The following is a 25913-nucleotide window of genomic DNA, read 5'->3' as shown; positions in this document are numbered from 1 at the left end:
ACTTGTCATGTAGGCTGCAGTTCTGTTTGTTGCATCATACAATTGAGATTGTAAGGGTTGTCAGTATGAAAATGACTTGTGGTTACAATTGCAAATTGAGTGAATTGAAGAAATATAGCCTGGATGTGTATTATTATATGTTGCCACCAAACGGTAACCACTGGGGTGACATAAAAAAAGTTTCAGATACTGTAAAAAAGTTTTGCCAAACCCAATAGTTGGAGGAAGAGGGCATATTTTTCTTTTGAAGATGACATGTTGGAGTTCAGTGCTCAGTGAATATGTTTTTTGTGTGTGTTTCTTCAGAACTTCATAAAGTAAATTTGTGATCACATTTCTTTTATCTAAACCTTTCTTTGTATGTTACACTGAAATTAGTATTTAAATTTATTTTTCAATTATCAGTAAAGTCACACTAGACTACTAGACTAATAAGCAATCTGCAGTTATTGCATAACAGATTAGTCAAATTCAATTCCCTATTAGAGCAAAAGGTAATAAAGACCAAAAAATTTATTACTACAGCTCAATATCCAAGCTCTGAAGGTGAAACCAAATATTTATCTCACTGGTTTCAGAAACATTTCAGTTTAAAATGTGTAAAATAAGAGAAACATGAACACTTAATTATAGAGGACTGATAAGTTGTACACAGAAACATATAATTGATAGCAGTTGACACTAGCTTTTGAGCTCTTGTATAAACAAGAGCGGTACTCACATTCACACTCACAACCAACCAGATACACAAACATACAAACTCACAGTAATGGTGAGACTAATTATTGAAAGCAGTTGGCTGTGTAGATGGAGGTGGAAATGGGGTAGGAGAGGATGCACAGGGCAAGGAGGAGATAGCAAGGTAGTGCAAGGCTACGTCTTTCAGCAGATGACTCAGTCGCTGCACAACTAGATGAAAGGAGTTCAGAGGGTAGAGCACACAAGGAATAGAAAGAAGGAGAGGAAGGTGGTGATGAAGAGGGGGAAAAGGGAGGGGAGAGAGAAACAGAGAGGGGTGTGGAGGGAAGGGGGAGAAGGATAGAACCGAGAGGGAGAGAGAGAGAGAGAGAGAGAGAGTGAGAGAGAGCGCACATTCCCGCAGGTGGGAAGGGGTAGGGGGGAAGAGTGGTCTGGAGAGACAATTTCCACCTGTGGGGTTCAGAGAAACTTGTGCCAGAGGGGAGTATCCAAATGGCCCATGTAGTGAAGCAGTTGTTGAAGTCATTTGTGTTGTGGTATGCAGCACATTCAGCAACTGGATGGTCAAGTTTCCAGTTTTCTACAGTTTGGTGGTGGCAATTCACATGAGTAGACAGTTGGTTACTTATCATGCCCACACAGAATGCAATGCTATATAGTGACTGCAGCAAACCTGATGCATAACATGGCTGCTTTCACTTGTGGTCCTGCCTTTTATTGGGTAAGAAATGCCTGTAGCTGGACTGTGGTAGGAGGTGGTATGTGGGTGTATGGGACAGGTCTTGTACCTGGCTTACCAGAAAGAATGACCCATGGGGTGCAGGACTGGGAGAAGGATTGCAAAATGGATGGACAAGGATATTCTGTAGGTTGGGTGGGTGGGTGGCAGAACAGTACTTTGGGGAATGTGGGTAGGAGTTTGGCCCTCATCTCAAGGCATGATGAGAGATATTCAAAGCCATGGCAAACAATGTTATTGAGCTTTCCAATACCATGGTGATACTGGGTGATTGAAAGTGTCCTGCTCGGTGGTTAGGTAAATAGGGTTACTGGTGTGGTGTGGGACACACACACACACACACATACACACACACACACACACACACACACACACACACACACGGTATGGGACACACACACACATTCCCACAAATAACCACACCTCAGGCACACATGACCTTTATCTCTGGCAGCCCAGAATGTTGGAGATAGCAGTCATGTGAGTACGAGGCATGCTTGCTTTTGTGAATGTGTATGTGTGATTTCTTTTCTGAAGAAGGCTTTTGCAGAAAGCTAAATGTGTAACAGTCTTTTCGTTGTGCCTGTCTGCAACTCACCATGCCACCTTCATGGTGAGTAGCAATCTATTCCTTTTTCCTAATATTGTAAATAAAAGTCTTAGCTCATTAAAAAAGATTAAAAAATCAGTCATTTTGAAAATAATTCATATTCAGATAGAGATTCAGAATACTATACATCTAGCCATTGCCATGAATTGAAAACTTTCAAACAGTAAGTAAAATAGCTAAAAAAAAAAAAAAAAAAAGGATCCTCATCAGTAATGTGTAGTTATTTATTTATTTTATTTGGTAGCTTATTCCACAGATCCGTACATGTGAGTGATGCACTTGGATGTGGAATGTGTCAATACAATTACACAAATACAATTAATACTACTGAATAATAACAACATAGTACAATAATATAACTAAAAGTAACTATCAATTTTTCTTATTTACTAGCTAACAGTTATCTAATAGTGTAATTCACTGTCTAAAATTAACTTAGTATTGTATTTTTCATCTAGTAACTGGATAACAAGAGATATTTTTTTATTCAAGAAGTGCATTAAAAGTGTACGTGGGAACTTGTAATTATTTTTGGAAAAGAATTCATCCAAGGAGTAGAGTGGATGGTCAAGCAGGTATTTCTTTAATGTACATCTAAATAACATTTCATTTTCTCTTGTACATTAAGTCTTAATAGCAGCATACTTTACACTTCTGTACAAGTGACAAATTTTTTAGTTCAAAATGGAGATCATCTTTACCTCTGCTGTTATAGGTGTGGTATGAACAATTTGTTTCATACTGAACATAGTTTTTAATGACCAAATTCATCAGAGAGTATATGTACTGACTTTTTGTTGTCAGTATTGCTAACTGTGTGAGGTTTGTGGGGAAACCCCACACATAATTCTGACTGCTCTCTTCTGAGCTGTTAGGATTTTCTTTGAGACTGATGAATTACCCCAGAAGATAGTGCCATAACTCATCAATGAGTGAAAATAACCAAAATAGCTGATTTTAAAATGGTGATATCCCGAAGATGAGTGGTGATTCTTGAAGCAAAAGTAGCTGATGACAGCCTTTTTAGAGTTGGTTAAAATGGTGTTCCCAGTTGAGCCTACTGTCAATATGAATCCCTAGGAATTTAGTGGTATGCACCCATTCTAGTACCTGGTTGTTGTGTGCAATAACTATGTTTTCTGGATTTTTATTTTTAGTGTGGAATCCAATAAATTGTTTTTAATATTAACTGAAAGAGAATTAATTGTAAACCAAGCTGTAACTTCTCGGAGTATGCCATTAAAATCAGGCTTGATATACCATCTACTAAAATGCTTGTATCATCAGCAAACATTGTGAATTCACATTTTTTGCTAATGCACAGGGGTAGATCATTAACATATATTAAAAACAGCAAGGCCCCAAGGACAGATACCTGGGGAACCCCATGCTGTATTTTTCCCCATTCAGAAGGCATTTTATTAAGAAATCCATTGTTGTAGCCATGTAGGACCACCTTTTGTTTCCTGTCTTTGAGATATGATTTTAACCAGTTACCTATAGGCCCTTTGATTTGATAATAATAGACCTCCTCAAAGAGTATCTTATGGTTTACACAATCAAAAGTCTTAGACACCAGCTGGTGACTTCTTACTGTTAATAGACTCCAAAATATCGTTTGTGAGTGAGTATATGGCTCACTCTGTCGAAATCACTTTTTGAAAACCAAACCATCTGTGGTTAATAATATTATGGTTATCTATGTGGGCCACAATCCTGTTGTACACTGCTTTATCAAGGAGCTTTGAAAATGTTGTTAACATAGAGACAGTACAATAATTTGTGACATTTGTAGTATTGCTGGAGTTGTAAACGGGTCTCACAATGGCATATTTCATCCTCTTTGAAACAACTTCTTCACAAAGAGATGTGTTGCAAATGTGAGCAAATACTACACTTACTTCACTACTGCAGGCTTTTAACAGCTTGCTAGAGATGTTATCTATACCTGAAGATCTTTTACTTTTGAGCGAGTGAATTATTTTTTTGATTTCATTGACAGTTGTGTATGATACATTTACATCATTAGAAATTTCAGGAAGGTTAAGTTTCAGATTATGTGCAGCTTCACTTAGGTCACCACTGCAACTAAATTGAGAAGTGACAGTTAAAAAGTGGTTGTTAACTGTGTCTGCTATCTGTTTACTATCAACTATTTTTGAATCAATTTTTAGAACAGCAGTTCTCACCTTGTCAGGTGGTGAAGTTCCTGTTTCCCTCTTTATTATATTCCAGTTTGTTCAGATTTTATTATTTGAACAGCTAATTTCAGAAATTACGCACATGATCTTTGATTTACCAATTACTTTTGTTAAAATTTTACAGTATGTCCTATAATAGTTAAGATGGAGAAGATTGTTAGATTTTCTGGATACTATATACAGTTCTCTTTTTTCTGTGGCATGATATTTGTATGCCTTTGGTGAGCCATGGTTTTTTGCTTGATTTCCTGTCCTGTAGTCTACACATCTTTTTTGGAAAGACACTTTCAAATATACATGATACTTTGTAAGTAAATAAGTTATAATTTATATTAGCATCACCTGCAAGATAAAACATACCTCCAATCAGTCTCCCAAAGGTGTAATTTGGACTCTTGAATATTTTCCTCATTCATGTTTCTGATGGTTTTTCCTTTAGAACCAGCATTACTTTGACATGTATTAAAGTTGTTAATGATGACTGTTTGCCCATCATGATCAGAGATACCATTTATGACTTTTTCTACTGTGGTATGATTAGCTTGTCGATTAGAATGCTTTGTTTTTGGAACTTTTTGGTCAACTTCTCTCGAGTGGTCAACTTCACCCCATTTGATGGTACCTCCAAAATCTGACAAGTTCTAAAAAAGCTATCCTCAGTGGACTGTCTTCAAAATCTGAGAGATAGTGGACTTCCCATAGCCAATATGTCAGTTTGTTCAATACATTTGGCAGTCAATTAAAAATAAGTCGAAATCAGCACATGACAGCAAGCTTCATCATTTCTATATCTTGTTTTTCACTAATTGAGCTCAAGGACTCTGCAAGCAAAACCTGTGCAAATAAAGCCACTACCTCAAAGCCCAAAAGCGGGTCTGGCAGTCCAAGGCATAAAGCCTCCAAATGCTGCATAAAAACTCTAGAATTGGATTATGATGTTCACATTTTCTAACATGAGGGCTAAGAATGGATGTTACTTATTATGAGACAGAGTGGTATTCATTCTTTGTGGATTTTTGGCAGACCATATAACCTCAGCAGAATGGCAGATTTGGGACAAAGCTTTTTAAGTATTTCTTCTGACAACAAACTCCTTTTTGAAAGTGCAATTGTCTTCCCCCAACGTGACATATGCGAAATCTTCTGCCTCATTTCTTCTGCTTGGTCATCAGGAAAGGTGGACAACACTTTCTACACAGAACAAATAATCTTAGTGACAAAAGAAGGATCCTCAGCATGTCAGTATAATTTAGGCCTTTGTCCAAAATGATATAGTGGTGTCATGCAAATTCTTACCTTCAAGTTAAACAAGATCTGTTGTTGGGTGTTGTCATTTGATTTCATGAGTTGAGAACCCAGGCACTGAAATTTTGAAGATCGTCTGGTAGTGACACTCATGAGAAACCAGTCTGATAGTGCTCAAAAGGAACAATCTCTCCATTAGCAAGATACTGTTGACAGCTGTGATGAAACCAAGTGCAGGTAAAACAAATCCTTGGATGTAACATCCACTCATCCATGGAAGTCTGCAGCTCATGGTCTCGAGGCTAGCATTGCTGCCTCTGTATCACGGGGTCCCGGGTTCGAACACTGGGGATTTTCTCTGCCCAGGGACTGGTGTTTGTGTTGTTCTCATCATTTCATCATCATCATCATCATCATCATCATCGTTCTTGATAGTGGCCAGATGGGACTGCGTAAAACATTCTTCTTAAGTTGCCAATCCTAAGATTGATTTGCAGCAGCTCTCCATTCAGTGCGATTGTCGGCCAGCCTCTTCAATTCCGTGAAACTTCCGCATCCTAGGTCCTGCATTATCTGGCTTATGTACTTTCTTCTAGGTCTGCCTCTTGCCCTTTTGCCCTCCACAAGGCCTTCTGTTATAGTGTGGAGAAGACTTTCATTTCTCAGAATGTGTCCCATCCATATATCTCTCCTCTTCTTGACCGTCTTCCAAAGAACAGGAACTTCCTCCGCTCTCTGCAGGACTTCTTCATTTGTCATCCTGGCCGTCCATGGAATTTTTAACATCCTTCGCAGACACCACATTTTGAATCCTTCAATCCTTCTTCTTTCGTCCTCTCCAAGTGTCCAGGTTTCGCTGCCGTAGAGAAGCACACTCCCAACAAAGGTTTTTATTAACCGCTTCCTTAACGACAGACTTATCATATTTGATGTGAGGAGTCCTTTCCTTTTATAGAATGCAATCTTTGCCTGATTTATTCTACTTATTACATCTTTCCTACTATGACCATCTGATGTTATTCTGCTTCCCAAGTAGACAAAGTCTTGTATTTCTTTCAGCTTCTCTCCATTCAGCCTTATATTCGTAATTGCTTGATTATTTTGTTTGCTTGCAACTAAGATTTTGTTTTTGACTTATTAATTTTCATGTTGTACCGTGTAGCAAGAGTGTTTTCCATTTCCTCCAACACTACTTGTAATTCTTCCTCATTTTCCGCTAGGACAGCAATGTCATCCGCAAAACGCAGCATATCAACTATTTTTCCCTGGATCCTGATTCCATTAGCTTGTCCTAACTTTTCTCTGACCTCGTCCATTGCTTTCTGTATGTACATATTAAAGAGGACAGGGAGAGTGCACATCCCTGTCTCACACCCTGTTTAATTTTTGCTTGTTGTTGATGTTCCCCACATCTCACTATTGCCACCTCTTCTTTGTATATGTTCCATATCGTTCTCCTGTCCTTGTACTTAGCTCAGTTTCCCTCAATATCTGGAATAGTTTTTTCCATTCAACCTTATCAAAGGCTTTTTCGAGGTCAATAAATGCTATGTAGGTGTCCTTTCCTTTTTCCATTCTTTTTTCTATTATGAGCCCTTAGGGCCATAATGGCTTCTCGCGTACCTCTCCCTCTTCTCTAAAACATTAGAGTGTGAAAAAAATTGGATCTTTGTACGGGTGTTGATGACTGTGAAGTTGAACACCGCACAAACCAAACATCATCATCATCATCCATGAGTAACACAAATGCACCCTACTGTTGGCACTATCTACAAGCCTCTTAATACTATTGACCATTTCGTATTAATTTAACAGACAAATCTTACAAATTTAGGTATAGTATCTACATTATGGTATCTCAGCAAAAAAGTGAGGGGCATTCAGGCAGCTTCCACATCCTTTTATGTTGTTTATAAAACTCCTGTAGAAATTCAACCATCTCCTCCCCAAACAGGCACTTGATTTAACTGTGATTCATTTACAGATCCATCAATGATATTATCCTCCAGTTAACAGTTACAAATTATCTTTATCTGGTACATTCTTAGTTTTCACTTCCAGTGACAAACAAGATAAATGATCACATTTGTATTAAAACATAGATGCATACTCCATGTACAAGGAATACTAAATCTTTTGCTCATTCTTTGCTACATAATTTGTCCCCAAAAAATGAAAGGAAAGTCATGTTATATGTATTGTATGAGACTGAAATGTGTGCTTCATTTGTCACAATATTCCTTAAAGTTAGTTGGAACATTAGTCAGCTTGAAGAACCTGAAATGCTTGATTTATTTTTCGCATTATATTTTTTTAAATGGATTGGTGCTTTTGCCAGGTTAAGGCTGGCTTGAGTAAAAGAGTACTGTATATGTTTCTGTTGGTGAAACCTATGGAACAGTCTTTTGGGCAATGAACAGCAATCATATTACATCCCAACCAGGACTGTAACTTGGAACTTCTATATTTCTCTCTACAAAACCCAAGTGGAGTTTAAATGCTCATTATTTGGACCCAGCTCTTGGAGAAGTAAAGACTGGCTTTTGTAGTACTCTGTCAGCCTTCATCATGCTTAAATGAGAAATTTGTGATCACAGATAATATACACAAGGTTGGGGGGGGGGGGGGGGGGGGGGGGAGGGGGGGAGGCTGTTAAACTTCATGTAATCTGTATAGTTATCTGAATTTTAGGATTTTTCAAATAAATTACATTTGAAGTTGATTGTCTGTGATATTTCTCTGAGACTGATCTCTTCCACAGAAATTTAGACTACAAGAAAACACTGTTCCTTTTGTGTAACATTTTATAGTAATTCCCTTATATCTTGAGTCTATGTTCACATTGCAATGGAAGTGAGACTGCAAGTGATCAGACTAATGCCAAATTAGTAATATTATGGCAAATCTCTGCTAAATTACAAGGTGTACAACTTGGCTTTCACCGTTTTTTTCCAACATTTGAGGCTTTAATGGAAAAGATTGGTTACACATGTGTTATTCAAAGTATTTTCCATCGCTGGCCACTACTTTCTCTCATCTTTCGGGCAGTGTACAAATACCACGTCGAAGAAATTCTTCATCTTTTGAGCCGATCCACGAATTGATCCAATTTGTGACTTCTTCATGAGATCGGAAGTTTTGGTCAGCCACGCCATGCGCCATAGATCTAAACAGTTGATAGTCAGAGGGAGCAATGTCTGGAGAATACGGTGGGTGGGGTATGACTTCCCATTTTAATGTTTCCAAGTATGTTTTGACCTCCTTTGCAACCTGGAGTCGAGCATTGTCCTGCTGCAAAATCACTTTGTTGTGCCTCTCATTTTATTGTGGCCGTTTGTCTTTTAATGCTCTGGTCAACACATTAATTGTGTTCAATAATGAGCACCTCTGATTGTTTCACTTGGTTTTAACACCTTATTGTACATGATGCCGAGCTGGTCCCACCAAATGCAGAGAATGATCTTGGAGCCATGAATATTCGGTTTGGCCCTCGACGTGGAAGCATGGTCAGGAATTTCTCTGATTTTTTACACTTAGGATTATCATAATGAACCCATTTTTCGTCCCCGGTCACAATGTGATGCAGAAATCTCTTCCGTTTTTGCCTCTGAAGCAAATGTTCACAAACACACAAACACTGTTCAGTGTCTCTTCGATTTGGCTCACACGGGACTCAACTTCCTTCTTCCTGAATCATGTCCATAGCCTTGAGACATTTTGAAATGGCTAGCTGTGTCACTCTCACTAATCGTGCCAATTCTTCTGGAGTTTGACGTGTGTCTTCACTTAGCAATGTCTTCAATTCTGCATCTTCGAAAACATTCTCTCTTCCACCCCTATGCCGCTCTATGATGTTAAAATCACTGTTCTTGAAGCGTTAAAACCACCAACAACATGTTCTTTCACTAATAGAGTCCTTACAATAAGTACTTGAGAGCATTCGATGACACTCAGCCGCTGTTTTCTTCATATTGAAACAAAACAGTAACACCTCCCGCAAATGATGAGAATTGGGCTCATAAACTGGCATTTTCAATCAAGAACAACTTTATGATGCAGACACAAATAGGCTAATGTTTGAATGAGGCTATGTTGACTGAAGTGCAAGCTAACTGCCTGACATCTGCAATCTGTTTCTTTTAACCACTGCTTATCGTTGTCATCACCTATCAGCAAACGGCAGAAGCAAAGTTGTACATCCTATATAAAGTCAGTCAGGTAAGTATCTGGGAAGTAGTGGTACAATAGCCAGTGATATGAAGCCACCTAGAACTTTCCACAAATTCTGATAAAAAGAAAATTATTATTGTAATGACCAGGGAGCATATATGATCATTAACTGCTTTGGCCTGAGAGAATTGCAGTACTTCCAGGAGGTGAAAAGTTTATTAATAAAGTACAATAAATTTTTCTTATAGTGGTGAGATGCTGAGTCGCAGATAGGCACAACAAAAAGATTGTCACAAAATAAGCTTTCAGCCAACGAGGCCTTTGTCAAAAATAGACGACAGAAAAAAATACACACACACGCACACACACACACACACACACACACACACACACACACACACACACACACACACACCAAAACGTGTAGGTTATACTATTTAGGATGAATAATATTATGCTCTTGTACTGATAAGATGAAAAAGATTTTGTTCTATGTTTATGCTTGCGTTATTTCTTCCCTTTTGTGGAGTGTCGTAACTGAAATCCAAGTTTTAATTTGTTGTACTTATACAGAAAAATTAATGTCCAAAGGAATATCTCAATGTTGCAGAAATCTAATGATTCAAATGGCTCTGTGCACTATGGGACTTAAAATCTGAGGTCATTAGTCCCCTAAAACTTAGAACTACTTAAACCTATGGGAATCGAGATGTTACGTATGGTAATATCGAACCCAACATTAAGTATTCGCTCATTTATAATGAATTAACTTTATTTTGACCATGTCAGTACAAACACATCTGTTTGAATACAGAGTTTGGAATACACTGAGATCAACAGTTTTCAAAGAAGTTTGTTCTCAAAGATGAGGCGGTTGACTCTTGCAGTCGATAGCCGCCACTGAGCCCCTGCCAGTAGTGCAGAGCATGGTAAGGATGATGAGAGGCGTGTGTGCACCTGGCCGGCTGATGGCAGGCACTAGTGTGAGGCACGATTGGACCGTTTCTCGATGTCTTGGTAGGCACGACCAGAAGAGGGAAGGAGGCACGGAAGGCGTCCACAGGTTGACCGTGCCATGCTGCTGATGGCACGGTGGAAGCAGAAGGTGGTAGCGTGTTGGTGCGGAGAACATCGTCGTACCAAGGCCGTGCAGCGCAGCAGGGTTTTGATCTGATCAAAGGCGTGGAGTGCGTCAAAGATGCGATGTGATGTATTGCCAAAGTATTTACCGGTGAGCGCCGCGGTAAGTGCAACGTGTCCGGTAACAGTTTGTTATTGGCTGTATGACATAGAGGAGCAACCATGCTGTGGCTTAACAGGTTGCATAAGAGATGCCGGATGAGCAACACTCACGATAATGATGGAGTTATAGAGGCGCTTGATGTCGCAGCAGGGGAGAAAACAGCAAGCTGCACGTGACTGACCTTGGCGGCGGATGACTTCGATGTGCACGGAAGCGTCACCTCAGAGTCCGTGAATGGTGAGTGTGTTACAGCAGTAGATGGCAGGATGTTCCAAGCAGAGTTGACAGTGTCGGTGTTTTGATGTGTGAAACAGCCTTAATTGAAGGTTGGAGGGCATGGCCGTGAGCCCTGTGCATGAGGCACGGCGACGGCGTGAGGTAGTGGAAGGCGGACGTGGTCGGCGAAACCATGGTCAGAGCAGCAAGGCGGTGAGATGTAATGTGAATGGGAACAAGTTGAATTGGCAGATGAACTATTGGTCCGTGGCGGAGAGGCGACACAGTTCGATGGAACGAGCTGCATGTGTGCTGTTGCTGTCGGCACTGCAGTCGAGTCATAAGGCTGCAAGCTGCTCTTGTGAAACTGCTGCACGGTCATGTGTCGAAGCGGAAAGATGCTCACTCATCGAAGCAGAAATGGCAGATGTGTTGGTCGTAAATTGCGAAGGTAGTGAAAGCACTGGAATGTGGCTGGTTATGCCGTGGTACAGAGACGAAGTGTCTGGAACTACCAAGGAAAGGTGGCAGTGGCATAAATAAGTTGCTTGTATCACATCACTAATGCAGAATTTCCACTTGAGACGGCATGATGATGACAGTTGTGACATCTGGGACATAGATCCATGTAGCATGATCATCAGGGTATTAGTTGTAGATGGTAGTAACAGCAAAGGATCATCAGCAGTCGGAGGCAGAACAATGACAGGAGCATCTCGTTGCATGTCGTGCTCGGTCGGTGTCAGCTGCAGCATGTGAAACTGATCTTGTACCAACAAGTTGTATGTTGCAATTTGCTCACGTAGCTGTCGCAGTTGTTCAGGCGAAAATGCATGTAACGGCGAAGGATCATCAGCAATCGGAGGGGGAACAACGACAGGAGCATCTCGTTGCATGTTGTACTCGGTCGATGTTGGCTGCAGCATGTGTAACTGATCTTGTACCAACAAGTTGTATGTCGCAATTTGCTCACGTAGCTGTTTCAGTTGTTCAGGCGAAAATGTATGTCGTGAAGCAGTCTGCTATGTATCACTGAGTAAGATGGGGTCGAAATCAGAATCGGTCTCTATCAAAGGGCGAGTTGTTGACAAGACATGGGTGCGGTATCCGTGGCAGGATCGTATGTCGTGCAGCTGTTTGTTTTGACTGGGTCGAGGTCAGTGAGCCAGCACGCGGTGGCCGTGATGTCGCTGTCGGTAGCGGTCGAGCAGAGTCGGTGCGACTTGGGTGCTGCATAGAGGGAGGCGTGGCACGTCCAGTGTTGCACTGAGAAACAGCTGGCATTGTCATCAGTGTAATTGGTTCATTGTCATTGGTCAGTGTCGGGGTCACCAGTATGGGAATCGAGATGTTACGTACGATAATCGCGAACCTAACATTAAGTATTCGCTCGTTTATAATGAATTAACATTATTTTGATCATGTCAGTACAAACACATCTGCTCGAATACAGAGTTCGGAACACACTGAGATCAACAGCTTTCAAAGAAGTTTGTTCTCAAAGATGAGGCAGTCGACCCTTGCAGTCAATAACCACCACAAACCTAACTAACCCAAGGACATCACACACATCCATGCACAAGGCAGGATTCGAACCTGTGAGCTTAGCAGTCATGTGGTTCCAGACTGAAGCACCTAGAACTGTTCGGCCTCACCAGCCGGCAAAAATCTAATGTTTTATTGCCATTACAACACTTAGGAGAAGTGGATATGTGTGACTTTGAATATGCAAATGATGTACAAGTATTCAAATAACACAGAACATTACTTTAATAGTTGTTTCTCCTCAGTGAATGCTGGTAAACACTGTGGTGTCACCAGTTCTTAAGACTTCAATAACCTAGCCATCAGAGGACTCCCCATTCCATGGTGACAGAAAACCAGTTTAAAATGTTTGTTGCCTTCAAAACCAACATAATAAGTCTTAAATTCATATATGGTATAGTTATCTATAGTTTCTCTATGCATATCAAAAAAGTGTTCCTAATTTTATTTAGAGATGAAGGCTTTAAGACATGAAAACTTCCCATCTAGGAAGAAAATTCAAACTAATCACACCATATCTCAAAAAATGTTGAACTTCGTGTGTGTGTGTGTGTGTGTGTGTGTGTGTGTTTGTGTGTGTGTGTGTGTGTGTGTGTGTGTGTGTGTCCCTTGGGGCGTTGCTGATGGAAATTGTCGAGTCCACTTCCTGTCTCAAATGCCAACTAATTTAATTAGGAGTACACCAGTATAAGGGTATATAATAGGTTGTAGGGGCAGAGGAGTAGACCTGAAGGCATGGAGTATCTTGTAAGATGAATGGCAACTTGTTAGTAGCCATAAAAATTTCCAGTTCTGACCCAGATAAAAATCTTCATACAGATTTTTAAATCATCATCTTGAAAGAAAAACGCCTGATTGCATTATATTTTTTCTTTTCCCCAAGAACCAGGGAGAGGGGGGACATGGCACTCCACTGCCCTCTGCCATGGACACCCTTGTACTGATAGTTTTGTTCTCAATACTTACTTCTGAATCTGTTAATCTCTCATATTATATTTCTTCCAAACGAGCATTGATGCATAGGTCTCAAACATTAATGCATTAATAATCTATTAAACACTCATTGGCAGATTATCAACCAAAATCTGAGAGAGCAATTTAAAATAATTTCTTCATAATATGTGGAGTAAAAATAAGTTAAAACTCTGAAGTAGCGAATATATATTTTTTAATTCCTAAAAAAAAAAATGAAGATCACAGATATCAGTGCGCTACAAAAAATTGATATTTTATAATGATTAAGTCATTTTTAATTAAAGAAACTGATTAATTTTTGTGCAGTGTCAGTAATAACTTGTTTTTCGCTAGCAGATTTTTCTCAGTTTTCTGGTTAGATCTTGTGTTACTATTCACTTCCAGTGGTGGATTACTTTCAGTGTTTTGAAATGAATGTAAGAATACAAGTCAGGTGACTTTCATGCATGTAGAATGAGGCTTGTTATAAAAATTTTATTGTTCCTATCAGCACTTACAGTGTTTTATACTTTCAGATGGGGATTGGTGTATCGCACATATTTCAAAAGAGCATCATTGTCTTCACAGACAAATGGTTTGCGGTGGTGGCAAGCAACATCATGCCAGTGAACGCCATCATTGTAGAAATTGTTCAACACAGCAAGGCAGTTCTCTGGAGCTCCTCCCTGCTGAGGTTCTCTGTTGTCAGGCTGGGGCCTGTTGAGTCTGCAAAGCAATAAATACATGGGAAATTATTATAAGGTGTAATAGATGTAGTGTTCATTTAAATTACAAATTTATGATAAAATTTCAGTATTTAACTTAAAACAAATTGATAAAAATGTTCATGAAATATTTTTCAATTTACTGTTCTTCCTTTTTCCTACCTTTTATTTGAGTTCTATTTGAAACAGTACATTTCATTAAAGTTAATTATTAAGTTATTATATCAGTGTGGCAGTAACAAACAAAGTAATAATTCCAGAAGAAGTGGTCTATTTTGATGCTATATATTTAGTTCTGCAATTACAAAACCAAATGGCTCATAAGCACTTATGGTAGTTGTGTTTTAAGTTATAGGTCCTGACATTAGAGTATGTTTAGGAACTTGTTTGTAATTACATATACACAGTTTCTCATACAAGTAATATGTTTGATTCATCACTTTGACACTGATATATGAAAGCCTGAAATGTATATGGTGAAAGACAAAGGTCATGGATTTGAGTCCCAATCTGGCATGCAGTTCTAATATATCAGGAAGTTTCATATTAACACACTCTCTGCTGCAGAGTGAAAACTCCAGTCTGGAAGATGATAGCTGCATATAACTTAAAATACACTGGAGTAGTGTAACTGGCAGATATCTTGTGAGGGAAAATTAATTTCTCACTGATTAATTATACATGACCTTGCTGTTTTGTCACATGAAAATTTAAGCAACATTGAAACTCAAGAATATTTCGTAGTTCATGAAAATACATGTATTTAAGCTTTATTGTTTGTGTGTTGTCTTGCAGTCTTCATATGTATACATTTGACACTTTTGATTTTGGTCACAAACTGTATACACTGATTTGAATTTCTTTTAAGTTTGTCTGGTGAATTCTTTATCAGTCTATTTGTAATTAATATATATTATTTCAGGAAAGCTGTGTTATCATTTGTGAGAAAGTCTAATTTAAGAAATGTTATTTGGAATTCAAAATGTAAACAAGAAATAAATGTTAACAGTAATTATGGCAGTAACTGAAAATATTGGACTATTCTTTAAAAATGAAAGGCAATGTTTCAAGTATTTAAAAGTATACTAGCATATGATCCTTTAGCGATGTTTTCTGCCTAGTAAAAAGTTATAAGTAGCTTGTTACTTCACAAATCCCTTACATCTTTTCCAAAACTACATCAATATTTGTATTTCACCAGCCATTGCATAACACACGGTATATGTTACTTTGAACTATAATTAATATCTCACAGTCCAATCGCATTTGCAAATGAGGCAAGGGGAAAAAGTCTCCTTGTATATCATACTATCTACCATAATCTCTCTTATCTTATTATCATCATCTTTGTTCTAGTAATATGATGGAATATAATTGTTGCACAGTCTATCCTGATCACCAGTTATCTGAATCTATCCAAGAGGGTTTTGTGAAATAACAATCATATTTCTTCCACAGGTATCCACAAAGTCCCCTAAGCATTTCTGCAAAACAAACAGCTGTTCTTACAGGAAATATATCCTGAATTTCCAGGTTAGATTCTGTTTATCAAATTTGCATTTAAGCCCCCCCCCCCCACCTCTCCCTCTCCCCTCCCCCCACTCCCCTCATTTTGGCACCAGTTAGTTTTCACTGCTAATGTCACCAAATCTGTTTGACAAGTGTAATCCAACTCCTGTTAAGCAGCAAAATGAGATCCTTCTGATGATTGTCATAAAATGTCAGCATGTGTTTGTGTGGATAATACTGGAACTTTTTGTAAATTATTTTTTAGCTTTTTAATTTTTTTTAGTATGTCTTTTGCTGGTCTTCACTAGCTTTCACTTTTACTTGGAATTATTCATCATGTCTTAGGCTATTTTCCAGAAAACTTATGTTAATAAGAAACGACAACTCACCCTCCAGTATGACTCCAATCATTTTGATGTCTGTCAGTTGTGGGTGGAAGACGAGTCAGTTCAGCAGTCCAGAACCAACCATTAATATGGAGGGGCTGCAGATCTGGGCGGTCACAACCCTTAAAGTCACAGAGACGCCCACTTGTCCATATGTAACGTTGGTTTCCTGTGAATGTTGTAAAATGTTATCTTGTTTTTGTTGTATGCTATGTTGAAAAAAATATTGCCTAATCTGAACAGACAAATGTAGACTAACTCGCTATGAAGTATGAGTACCAGTTTCTGAATTTCGTAATTCAGTTCAACTATGTGTCACAAAAATGTTTATACCTATAAAAAACTTATTTTGCATAATATTCATCTTTTTTGCACTGTTGACATAACAGAACACACAATTTTATTGCCAACTAACACCAGTGTGTTGGAGTAGTTTCATATTTCACAATTAGAGTTAAAAAATTATTGTGTTAATATATACTAAGTAAAAGTGTGTGTGTGTGTGTGTGTGTGTGTGTGTGTGTGGTTAAAAATACTGCACAAAAATGATAGCAGCAAACAGAAAAAATAATAATCATCATTAGAAACAAACACATCTGCTTAATACTATGAAACTGTTAGCTACCAAACCACTTGAGATGAAACACTTAATAAGCTAACCAAAACCAGATAAATTTTTAACAGCTAATGGCCAACAGAAGGCTGGGCATGCAGATTGATGAAAATATGCTTGAAATCTACTGTCACACCATTAATGAGATTATAAATAGAACACGCAACCCCAGTAAAATTTAATTCACATACATGAAAGTTCTACAAACAAAATATTCATGTTGTGTCATTTATAGGACATATGACTAACTGATTAAATTACTGACCTTCAACAATTCGCTTCTTAATGAACTCGTTCTCAGCTGTAGTTTCTAAACTGACAAGGTCCATACAACGCATGCGACACCAGTTACGACCACCAAGCCAGTCTTCAGGAGTTTGTGTTTGTGAGTCTTTCCATGAGAAGAAATAGCCCTTGCCATTGAAGTGTTCATGAATCTTCCCTGCAGACATAAAAATTGGTATTTTTATTATAATTAAATTTATTAGACAAGACTGTATTCCACAGTTTATATTATATTATAATTTAGCCTTTGTATGTTATACTTAAAAACACTTCTGTTCTAATAGAGTCATTAGTATCTTGATGTGTGTTTTTTCTCAGAATATCTGTTACTTCACAATAACTTCAAGAAATTAATATTATTTGTAAAAACAACATGTTTTTCTTTCAATATGTGATGCACTTACAAAATAAAATTAGGTACTGTGCACACAAAGCATAATACCAAAAACTCATTCTTAATTTAAAATAGTGCCGACAAAAATATGATAGTTCATGCCTCATTATTAGATACTTTTGTAGAAAAAGCTGTTAGAAAATTATTTCTGAACTGTCAAACATTGTTTGTCAAGAAAGCTAAGGATAATAATAGATCCTGTTTCTCTAGATTAAAGAGACAAAAATGTTACTTTCATGAAAAAATTTTAAAATAACTCTGAATTACATTATTGAATTACCGTCTGAAGGTAACAATGACTATTACTTTTTGATTTCAAGAATCCTCTTTGTATCATTGCAATTATTAAAATTCTCAGTTCTGTAACTGCCCTTTCTCAAAAGAATAAAATAGTAGTGCTTCTTTAAGAAATCCAAAAACTTGCAAAGTCATTTATTAAAATTTATTACGTGATGTCTGTTTCTCAGAAGAACAATGAGTATTCTTTTGAAATACATTTTTCACAATGCTTACATATATATATATATATATATATATATATATATATATATATATATATATATATATATATATATATATATATATATATATAATTGTTAGGTCTCCGCAAATCAATAACTTATGGTTATGATGGAAGGTTAACCAAATGAAATTTGGCAATGACTTGTTAGCACCCACTCCCCTCTTAATCCCCTTGTTTGGTACTTTTGTAATCAGTTGAAATCTGTGTTATTAATAAGTAATAACCATTTGTTAAAGTGGATGTAAACAAGAGACCTTTAACAGATCCACGTCCCTACTCTCCATGTTCTCAAAACATTTTTGAAAGATGCTTAAAATAGAATATTGTACCATTTTTACGACAAACTGCTAACAATTTCTCAGTTTGATTTTCTTAGTTGATACTCTACAGAGCAAGTGATACACTGCTCATTGCATAATTAAATGACATCTGGTGGCATTGTAGGCATGTTGTGCACTAAAGAGAGTACATGGGCAGAGCAAAGATGAATGAGGAATCATTCCAGTAACAGTACGGACTACAGTTGGAGAAATCCATTAGCCCAAGTGACTATGATAAAGGGCAAATTGATATGGCCCAGCACCTGGGAATGAGCATCTTGGAAACAGCAAAACTGGTCAGCTGTTCATGTGCTATTGTTGTAAGCATCTGTCGAAAGTAATTGAAGGACATGCCTCATTATAGAATTTGGAGGTCAGAAGCTTGCCCACATTGTAAAGCAGGATAGGTGGCGACCTGTTGCTGACCTGGTGACAAAGTAAACTGCTGGTGCAGGCACAAATGTTTCAAAGCACGCCATTCAGCACACACTTTGAACATGGGGCTCCACAGCAGATGTTCCCTGTGTGTTCCTATGTTGGTTTAGTGACATCATCAATTACTATTGCAGTGGGCACAGAATCACAAAGACTGGAGCATTTATTAATGGAAACATATTCCCTGTCTGCATGTATCACATTTATTGTCACACCATGTTGATAGTTGTTTTGACATACTGTGAGCCACAGAAACAGCTGCTTTAAATATGCACAACACCACAGATGCAGACCATTGCAGCCAGTATTATGCTATGGGGGACATTCACCTCAGCTTTCATGGGTTTCCTACCATAGTAATTGAAGGCACCATAATGACTGTGGAGTATGTTAGCATTATTGCAGACCACATTACATGCATCACTTCATGCTTGATATCTTCCTTGGTGGTAATGGCATCTACCAACACGATAACTGTCCACGTCACAAGACCAGAATCTTGGTACTTGTTTGAGGAGGATAATAAGGAACTCACTTGGTCATTAGATTTGCTTTATCTGAATCTGGTGGAACACATCTGGGACACTATCTAGTACCAACTCCACTCCTATACAAGAGTGTTGTGTGACCTGTCCATTGACAACTGGCACTGCTTACCTTAGGGAACCTACCAAGGCAAATCTGGGCCATTCAGAATTGTGTTTCAAAGGTGCACCAACACACTATTAAGCAGGTGGTCATAAAGTTTTGGCTCATCAGTTATGTGATTCCACAAACTCAATTCTGGCAGAATTAGACAAGAAAATTACTGTGTTTACATTTTCTAAGACCTTATCAAGGTCTTCTGCTGCATAGGTAATAAAACTCTATTAGGGAAACTAAAACATTATGCTGTTAAAATAATCCCCCTTGCATAGATAGAGTCAATTCTAGATGGATTGTGGTTGTGGAAGAGATTTTTGCCATTTATGAGTGTATCAAGTGTTATGGCCTAACAGATAGTTTTGTGCAAGACAGGTGTATGTTTTGCATAGTTATTATTGTAGATTGTGAATGGATGCTGAGTGAATAATATACTATAGAACTTAAACTGCCAGAATGAAAGAGGTAGGCCTACTGGTACTTTTTCTATTTGGCTTTAACGTCAAAACAGTCATATGGCATAGAATTCTGTCTTAAGGTGAAACAGTTGTCAGCAGTTCGTTAACAACTGTTTATAAAGTATAATGAATTATTCCTCAGTTTGTTTTGTGATGATGTCAGATGGCTATCATGTTGTGGAATATTGGCCTTCACTGGCTTAAACTGACAGCGTTATTTGTGCAACACATTTAGAACAAATTATTCTTAAAGATTCAAGAGTAAATAGAGTACAACCTGACTCCCTCAGAAACAAATGGTTTGTTTGTAAAATATCAAAGTAAGGGTTTATCATATATTACACAGAACTGTGGTACTATAAACGAAAGTTAATTAAATAATTCATCCACACGTCATTACTTGATGTGCAATATGATGTTTTTTTTCTATTAGCCTATGAATAGTTTAGCCATTATATTAATCAATATACATGTTTCTGTATCTGTTATTCATACTCACTCTGTGCACAGAGAGTTGGAACAGGTGGCTCTAAGATACGACCTGCTGGTTGTGGTTGAAACTGTGCATTGCAGAATGATGCCAGCACAACCACAAACAGTGCCTGCATCAACATCTTCCTAGCAGAGCTGTAAACAGTGCAGCAAATTAGACAGTGTAAGATATTATATGGTGTATAGAAGCATTTATTCATGCTGTGCGTTGAACAGAAGCCAAGAAAATGTGCTGCTTAAATGTTATTCAAAAATGTGAAAGACTTTATATTTTTCAGCGTAAATTTTTATTGTGTAGCTTTATTTTCCTTAACTGATTAATACTTTGATCTTGTGCCATAACTCTTTTTTGAAATTCATCTCATTACCATCATTTTCAATTTCAATTTTGCTTTGACACACACACACACACACACACACACCAGTTTAATACTTCATGTCCGGAAAGACATTTGGGAACATAAAGAAATAATATGGAGAAAAACTATGTGTTTTTAGGCAAAAAGAGAAGAAATATATAGAAATTATGTACAAAATCTTATCAGAATTTTGAGGTATCTATGCATGTATGTTTTTGAGCATTATTATTGAGGGGCACCTGTACCTGATACTAATATACATAGTAATCAACTTTATTTTTATGCTTGTATGTAAGTATAGTTTAATATTTTTGTGCAATCTGTTTTATATATTTGTTGATCTATTCAGTGCAACTTGGCTGGGGCTCAATACTGTGGTACAGATACAATATATGAATAAATGAAATCTTACTGTCATTATTACAAATGATGGAATAGGGTAAATATTGAGAAACCACATTTAAACTGTTTAACTGAAAGACACTTAAAAGGTTATGGTTTTCTTAATTTGAAAAAACTTTCTGAGAGGAAATACTGAAAGATTTATAGGCCAGGAATAATAATTTACATTGGGACAAACTTCTCTTCAGAATAAAATGAACCTAAGTCTACAATTTTTTGTTTCTTTTATCAGCATACAATAATGTGATACTGAATTTATAGGATGGACAGATAAATCTTTTTTTATTGAATAATCCCTTAGTTAAACTACTACAAATTTCAGTTTCCATTATTTCAGATTTCAGTTTGCAAATTACAACATGGAGACATTTTCTGGACACGCACTGCCATTCACTTTACATGGGTTGTGATGGTAGTGTAATGCATAGATCTCATATAGAGCTGACAAAAGTCACTGCCCTAATTACAGTTTTTCCTTGTGTAAATAGGCACTGAAACAGTATATACACAGGAGCCCAACCATAGCAAACAAAGAGACAATAAACACTAAATAAGGTGACAACAATGAATCTGAAAATAAAGCCAATATTATTGAAGGTATTAAAGTAGCTCACAGGTTGGTACCATAAAACCAGTCCTCAACAGGAACAGCTGTGGATCAGTACGCAAACTGTACAATACACAAAGCAGAAAAATCTTGAAAGATGACAGTGGTAGGAAGGAATAGAGGTACAGGGAGTGATAAGATAGGCATCCGAAGCTCCTAACAGCAATACACTCAACTTGCTTTTCAGTTATTCTGTATCTAGCGAACTTGTGAATGTTGCTGGACTTGCTATTGTTTGAACTTACAGATGTTACATAGCACACACTTTATTTCAGGTATAAGTATTTATCACTGATAAAATATTGACTTAGATTGATCAGGTTTTATTTGCATATGAAATCTTGTTGTGTGTTGTTACAATATTTGAGAAGGAAACTTGCCACTCACCATATAGCAGAGATGCTGAGTCGCACATAGCCACAACAAAAAGACTTTCACAATTATAGCTTTTGGCCATTATGGCCTTTGTCAACAATAGACACACATAAGCACTCACACATGCAAACACAACTCATACAAATGACCAGTCCCAGGCAACTGAAACGACATTTCCATTGCTTGATTTCTGTATATTGTTACACACAGATAAAATGCACTACAAGTGTACCATTCAAATATACAGAAGGGATGGCTTTTGGTTTTGTAGTTGGAATTCCATCTCAGTTGGTCTATATGGTTCTTATAGTCTGTTTTGGATCACAGATATTTAGCTAGTCCTGGTATGGTCTGGTGTAAGCTGTGACTGACATGCATATGGTGCAGATTGAAATGGGGGTGGTGTATAAAGGGGAGAGAGATTTCAGTGCCACCATTTGTCAGCCATATGAAATACTGATGAGAAGATCTGTAAGAAACTACTGATATGTGGCAATAAGATATTAGCTGACATAAGAATATGCAGATTTTCTGCTTAGTATCTGGAAACAATATGATAAGGAAAAATACAGAAAAGGGAAGAAAAATGTTCTACAAAACCACAAAGAAAGAACTCGCATTAATAACATAACAAATGCAACTCTTTAACGGTTTGTAAGGTCAGCTCCAAGATGGACACCGAAAATCATTTCTTTTGAACAATTATTTTATCTGCCATTTACATTAAATTCAGGAGAAAAAAGAAACAGCATTGCTATAAGCTAACGAGAAATATGATGTAGAATTGCTATAAGCTATTGTTGAACATTGTACTTGGCATAATTTAGTCGAGCATTCGAAACACAGATGTACCTATTATGTGTAGTCCATTTTGTTAAAATACACCATCTGATGTTTTAAGCTCGCTTCCAATAATTTGATACTGGTGTTTGCAGAAATTTATCAGGGGCGGGGTTGCAAGGCTCTAAAATTGGCAATCAATCTTATACAGCAGTTACTAAAGCCATAGTACTGTCTCTCTGTGACCAGCCATATAATATTACAGATGGCTAAATGAGAGGTCCAGCAAGATCACAGGAATTCTGTAGTGAATAATATCTTCCTACAGCAGACTCCACAGGGTGGGGGGAGAGGGATATGGTCCCTCCCCCCCCCCCCCCCCCCCCCAACCATCATCACCACCACCGTGTGCCACCTCTGCCCCACCCCACCCCTTTTGCCAACACCTATGCATATGGTTTGGTAAACTGTCAGTTGTCAGTTCTTGTTTTCAATTTGATTTACTGATAGTGATTTCTTATTTATGTCTGTACTTTGAAACACTTTTATTATAAAAGGCGAATTTGTGATGCATATTGCATGAGGTAGATTATGAAAAATCGCATTTCTGTCACTTTCACTCCTCATTTACAGTGAACGTGTGCTAAAGTGACAGGAACACTCTAGTTTGATGCATACAACCTCCTGAAGCAAGTAAAATTGCATCAGACATAACGGACTGACACAAACCATGGGTGGTGTAAATACCTTAATTTCATATTAAAGTACCAGTATTGGCAGCATAAAAATGCCGATGACAAGACAAAGTCTCGAAACTGGTTTGTGAAACTTATTCGCAAGTAGCTAGCGATGGATCATTTACGACATATAGTGTCTAATATTCTTACATTTGGGGCAAACATGGAAGTAGTGCAGAAAGTTAACGAACAAATGAATTATTGCTTTCCTTTTCCCGTTCCGCTGCAACTTTCGCCGACACAAAGACAAAATTTTCGATTCGTCGAGTGCTGGAAGTGCTGCAGAGACCAAAAGCGTCTCGAATGTCCTTCTAAACTACATCTAAGTGAATAAATAATAAAACAGCTACAGTTTTTAATTTTCCCCTTTGCATAATTTATTCACTAGAGTATCCGCCCTTCCTCACTTTCCAGGCTTGCTGAACGCAAAATATTCAGGAAGAATTTTTACACATTTTGAGAGGAAAAAAGTCGTAAAGATACTGAAATGCAATGTAACTATATAATTGATAGAGTACTTCTGTCGATTAGCACAGTCTGGCAGAAGCTCGATCCAGTGTCAGCCGGTTTTTTGGAACTGATAATGATGGAGCGAAAGGCTATTTACAATTTATACAGAAACCAGATGGCAGTTATAAAGAGTCGAGGGGCATGAAAGGGAAGCAGTGGTTGGGAAGGGAGTGAGACAGGGTTGTAGCCTCTCCCCGATGTTATTCAATCTGTATATTGAGCAAGCAGTGAAGGAAACAAAAGAAAAATTCGGAGTAGGTATTAAAATCCATGGAGAAGAAATAAAAACTTTGAGGTCCGCCGATGACATTGTAATTCTGTCAGAGACAGCAAAGGACTTGGAAGAACAGTTGAACGGAATGGACAGTGTCATGAAAGGAGGGTATAAGATGAACATCAGCAAAAGCAAAACGAGGATATTGGAATGTAGTCGAATTAAGTCGGGTGATGCTGAGAGAATTAGATTAAGAAATGAGACACTGAAAGTAGTAAAGGAGTTTTGCTATTTGGGGAGCAAAATAACTGATGAGGGTCGAAGTAGAGAGGATATCAAATGTAGACTGGCAATGGCAAGGAAAGCGTTTCTGAAGAAGAGAAATTTGTTAACGTTGAGTATTGATTTAGGTGTCAGGAAGTCGTTTCTGAAAGTATTCGTATGGAGCGTAGCCATGTATGGAAGTGAAACATGGACGATAACTAGTTTGGACAAGAAGAGAATAGAAGCTTTCGAAATGTGTTACTACAGAAGAATGCTGAAGATTAGATGGGTAGATCATATAACTAATGAGGAGGTATTGAATAGGATTGGGGAGAAGAGAAGTTTGTGGCACAACTTGACTAGAAGAAGGGATCGGTTGGTAGGACATGTTCTGAGGCATCAAGGGATCACCAATTTAGTATTGGAGAGCAGCGTGGAGGGTAAAAATCGTAGAGGGAGACCAAGAGATGAATACACTAAGCAGATTCTGAAGGATGTAGGTTGCAGTAGGTACTGGGAGATGATGAGGCTTGCACAGGACAGAGTAGCATGGAGAGCTGCATCAAACCAGTCTCAGGACTGAAGACCACAACAACAACAACAATGATGACAACTATGAACCTGCACAAGGACAAAATTACAAGCCTAAAAAGTTAGTTTTGCTACGCCAATTTGTTCATGACTCGCGGCTTAACGAACACCCTCAAGAATAAAAAATTTTCAGCGCTAGCGAATGCACCCGTTTTTCCTAATTATTCGATACGCCGACATTGTTTCCATTTGCGCTTACGATGTTGAAATAGCGACATGCACGAATAAATTTGATGTGCAATGCTCGAAAATATATAACTTTACAGAAACAGATTTGTTATGGTACAAGCTTACTTACATGTGCGCAGAGATGTTCGATACTATCCACCCCACTCACGCTAAGGAAATGGTACTGCGCGCGACGCTGCCATCCCCCTTATATAGGCAAGCTTTAGAACTTGCGGTTTGACGCTCTCAGGGTGGTATCCTTGTGCAACATGGGAAGCTTTCAGCCCTTCCGCGGCCCTCATTTTCGACACCGGCCAGAGCTTTCCAAACACGCGTTCACTTTTGTCCGGCTGGGGCGGCGCAAGCGAACAAACATGTTACCTAACTGTTATGAACGGTTTGCTCCCCTCGGCGGTACTTTACCGAAGGCGTGCCTTGGTTTCTGGTGCGTTTTCTTCCTTGGACGACTCATTACTGGCATTAACAGATAAAATCCCGTATA

General features: G+C 38.1%; 2 protein-coding genes across 3 annotated transcripts in view; one reads left to right on the top strand and one right to left on the bottom strand.

Moving 5' to 3' along the window:
• LOC124776817 overlaps positions 1-14528 on the top strand; it is a 98131-nt gene extending 83603 nt beyond the window's left edge. The window contains exon 4 of the mRNA XM_047251967.1: positions 14159-14528. The gene's annotated coding sequence lies outside the window, so the exon portion shown is untranslated. The remainder of the gene's footprint in view (positions 1-14158) is intronic.
• Positions 13975-23291, bottom strand: LOC124776815. Of its 2 annotated transcripts, none has more exons than XM_047251966.1 (5): positions 23191-23291; positions 20412-20539; positions 17121-17297; positions 16246-16411; positions 13975-14348 (listed from the first exon to the last, which is right to left on the bottom strand). In XM_047251966.1, exons 2-5 carry the CDS (start codon positions 20524-20526, stop codon positions 14147-14149), a joined length of 660 nt encoding a protein of 219 aa, XP_047107922.1. In that variant the 5' UTR covers positions 20527-20539; positions 23191-23291; the 3' UTR covers positions 13975-14146. The 2 variants fall into 2 exon arrangements, with proteins under 2 accessions (XP_047107922.1, XP_047107921.1); XM_047251965.1 differs by having other exon boundaries at positions 23000-23261.
• Positions 23292-25913: the final 2622 nt, after the last annotated feature.

This window comes from Schistocerca piceifrons, chromosome 2 (assembly GCF_021461385.2).
Source record: "Schistocerca piceifrons isolate TAMUIC-IGC-003096 chromosome 2, iqSchPice1.1, whole genome shotgun sequence".
NCBI lineage: Eukaryota > Metazoa > Arthropoda > Insecta > Orthoptera > Acrididae > Schistocerca > Schistocerca piceifrons.
Note: the sequence above shows the minus strand (reverse complement) of the source record. Positions and strands in the feature narration are given on the sequence as shown.

Bases quoted from the DNA above. Each gene is read 5' to 3' on its own strand.
- LOC124776815 (XM_047251966.1), bottom strand. From the start codon at position 20,526: ATGTTGATGCAGGCACTGTTTGTGGTTGTGCTGGCATCATTCTGCAAT. The intron at 17,298-20,411 runs GTGAGTATGAAT...TTATGTCTGCAG, and splicing joins TCCAACTCTCTGTGCACAGA to GGAAGATTCATGAACACTTC. The intron at 16,412-17,120 runs GTCAGTAATTTA...CAACATTCACAG, and splicing joins TAAGAAGCGAATTGTTGAAG to GAAACCAACGTTACATATGG.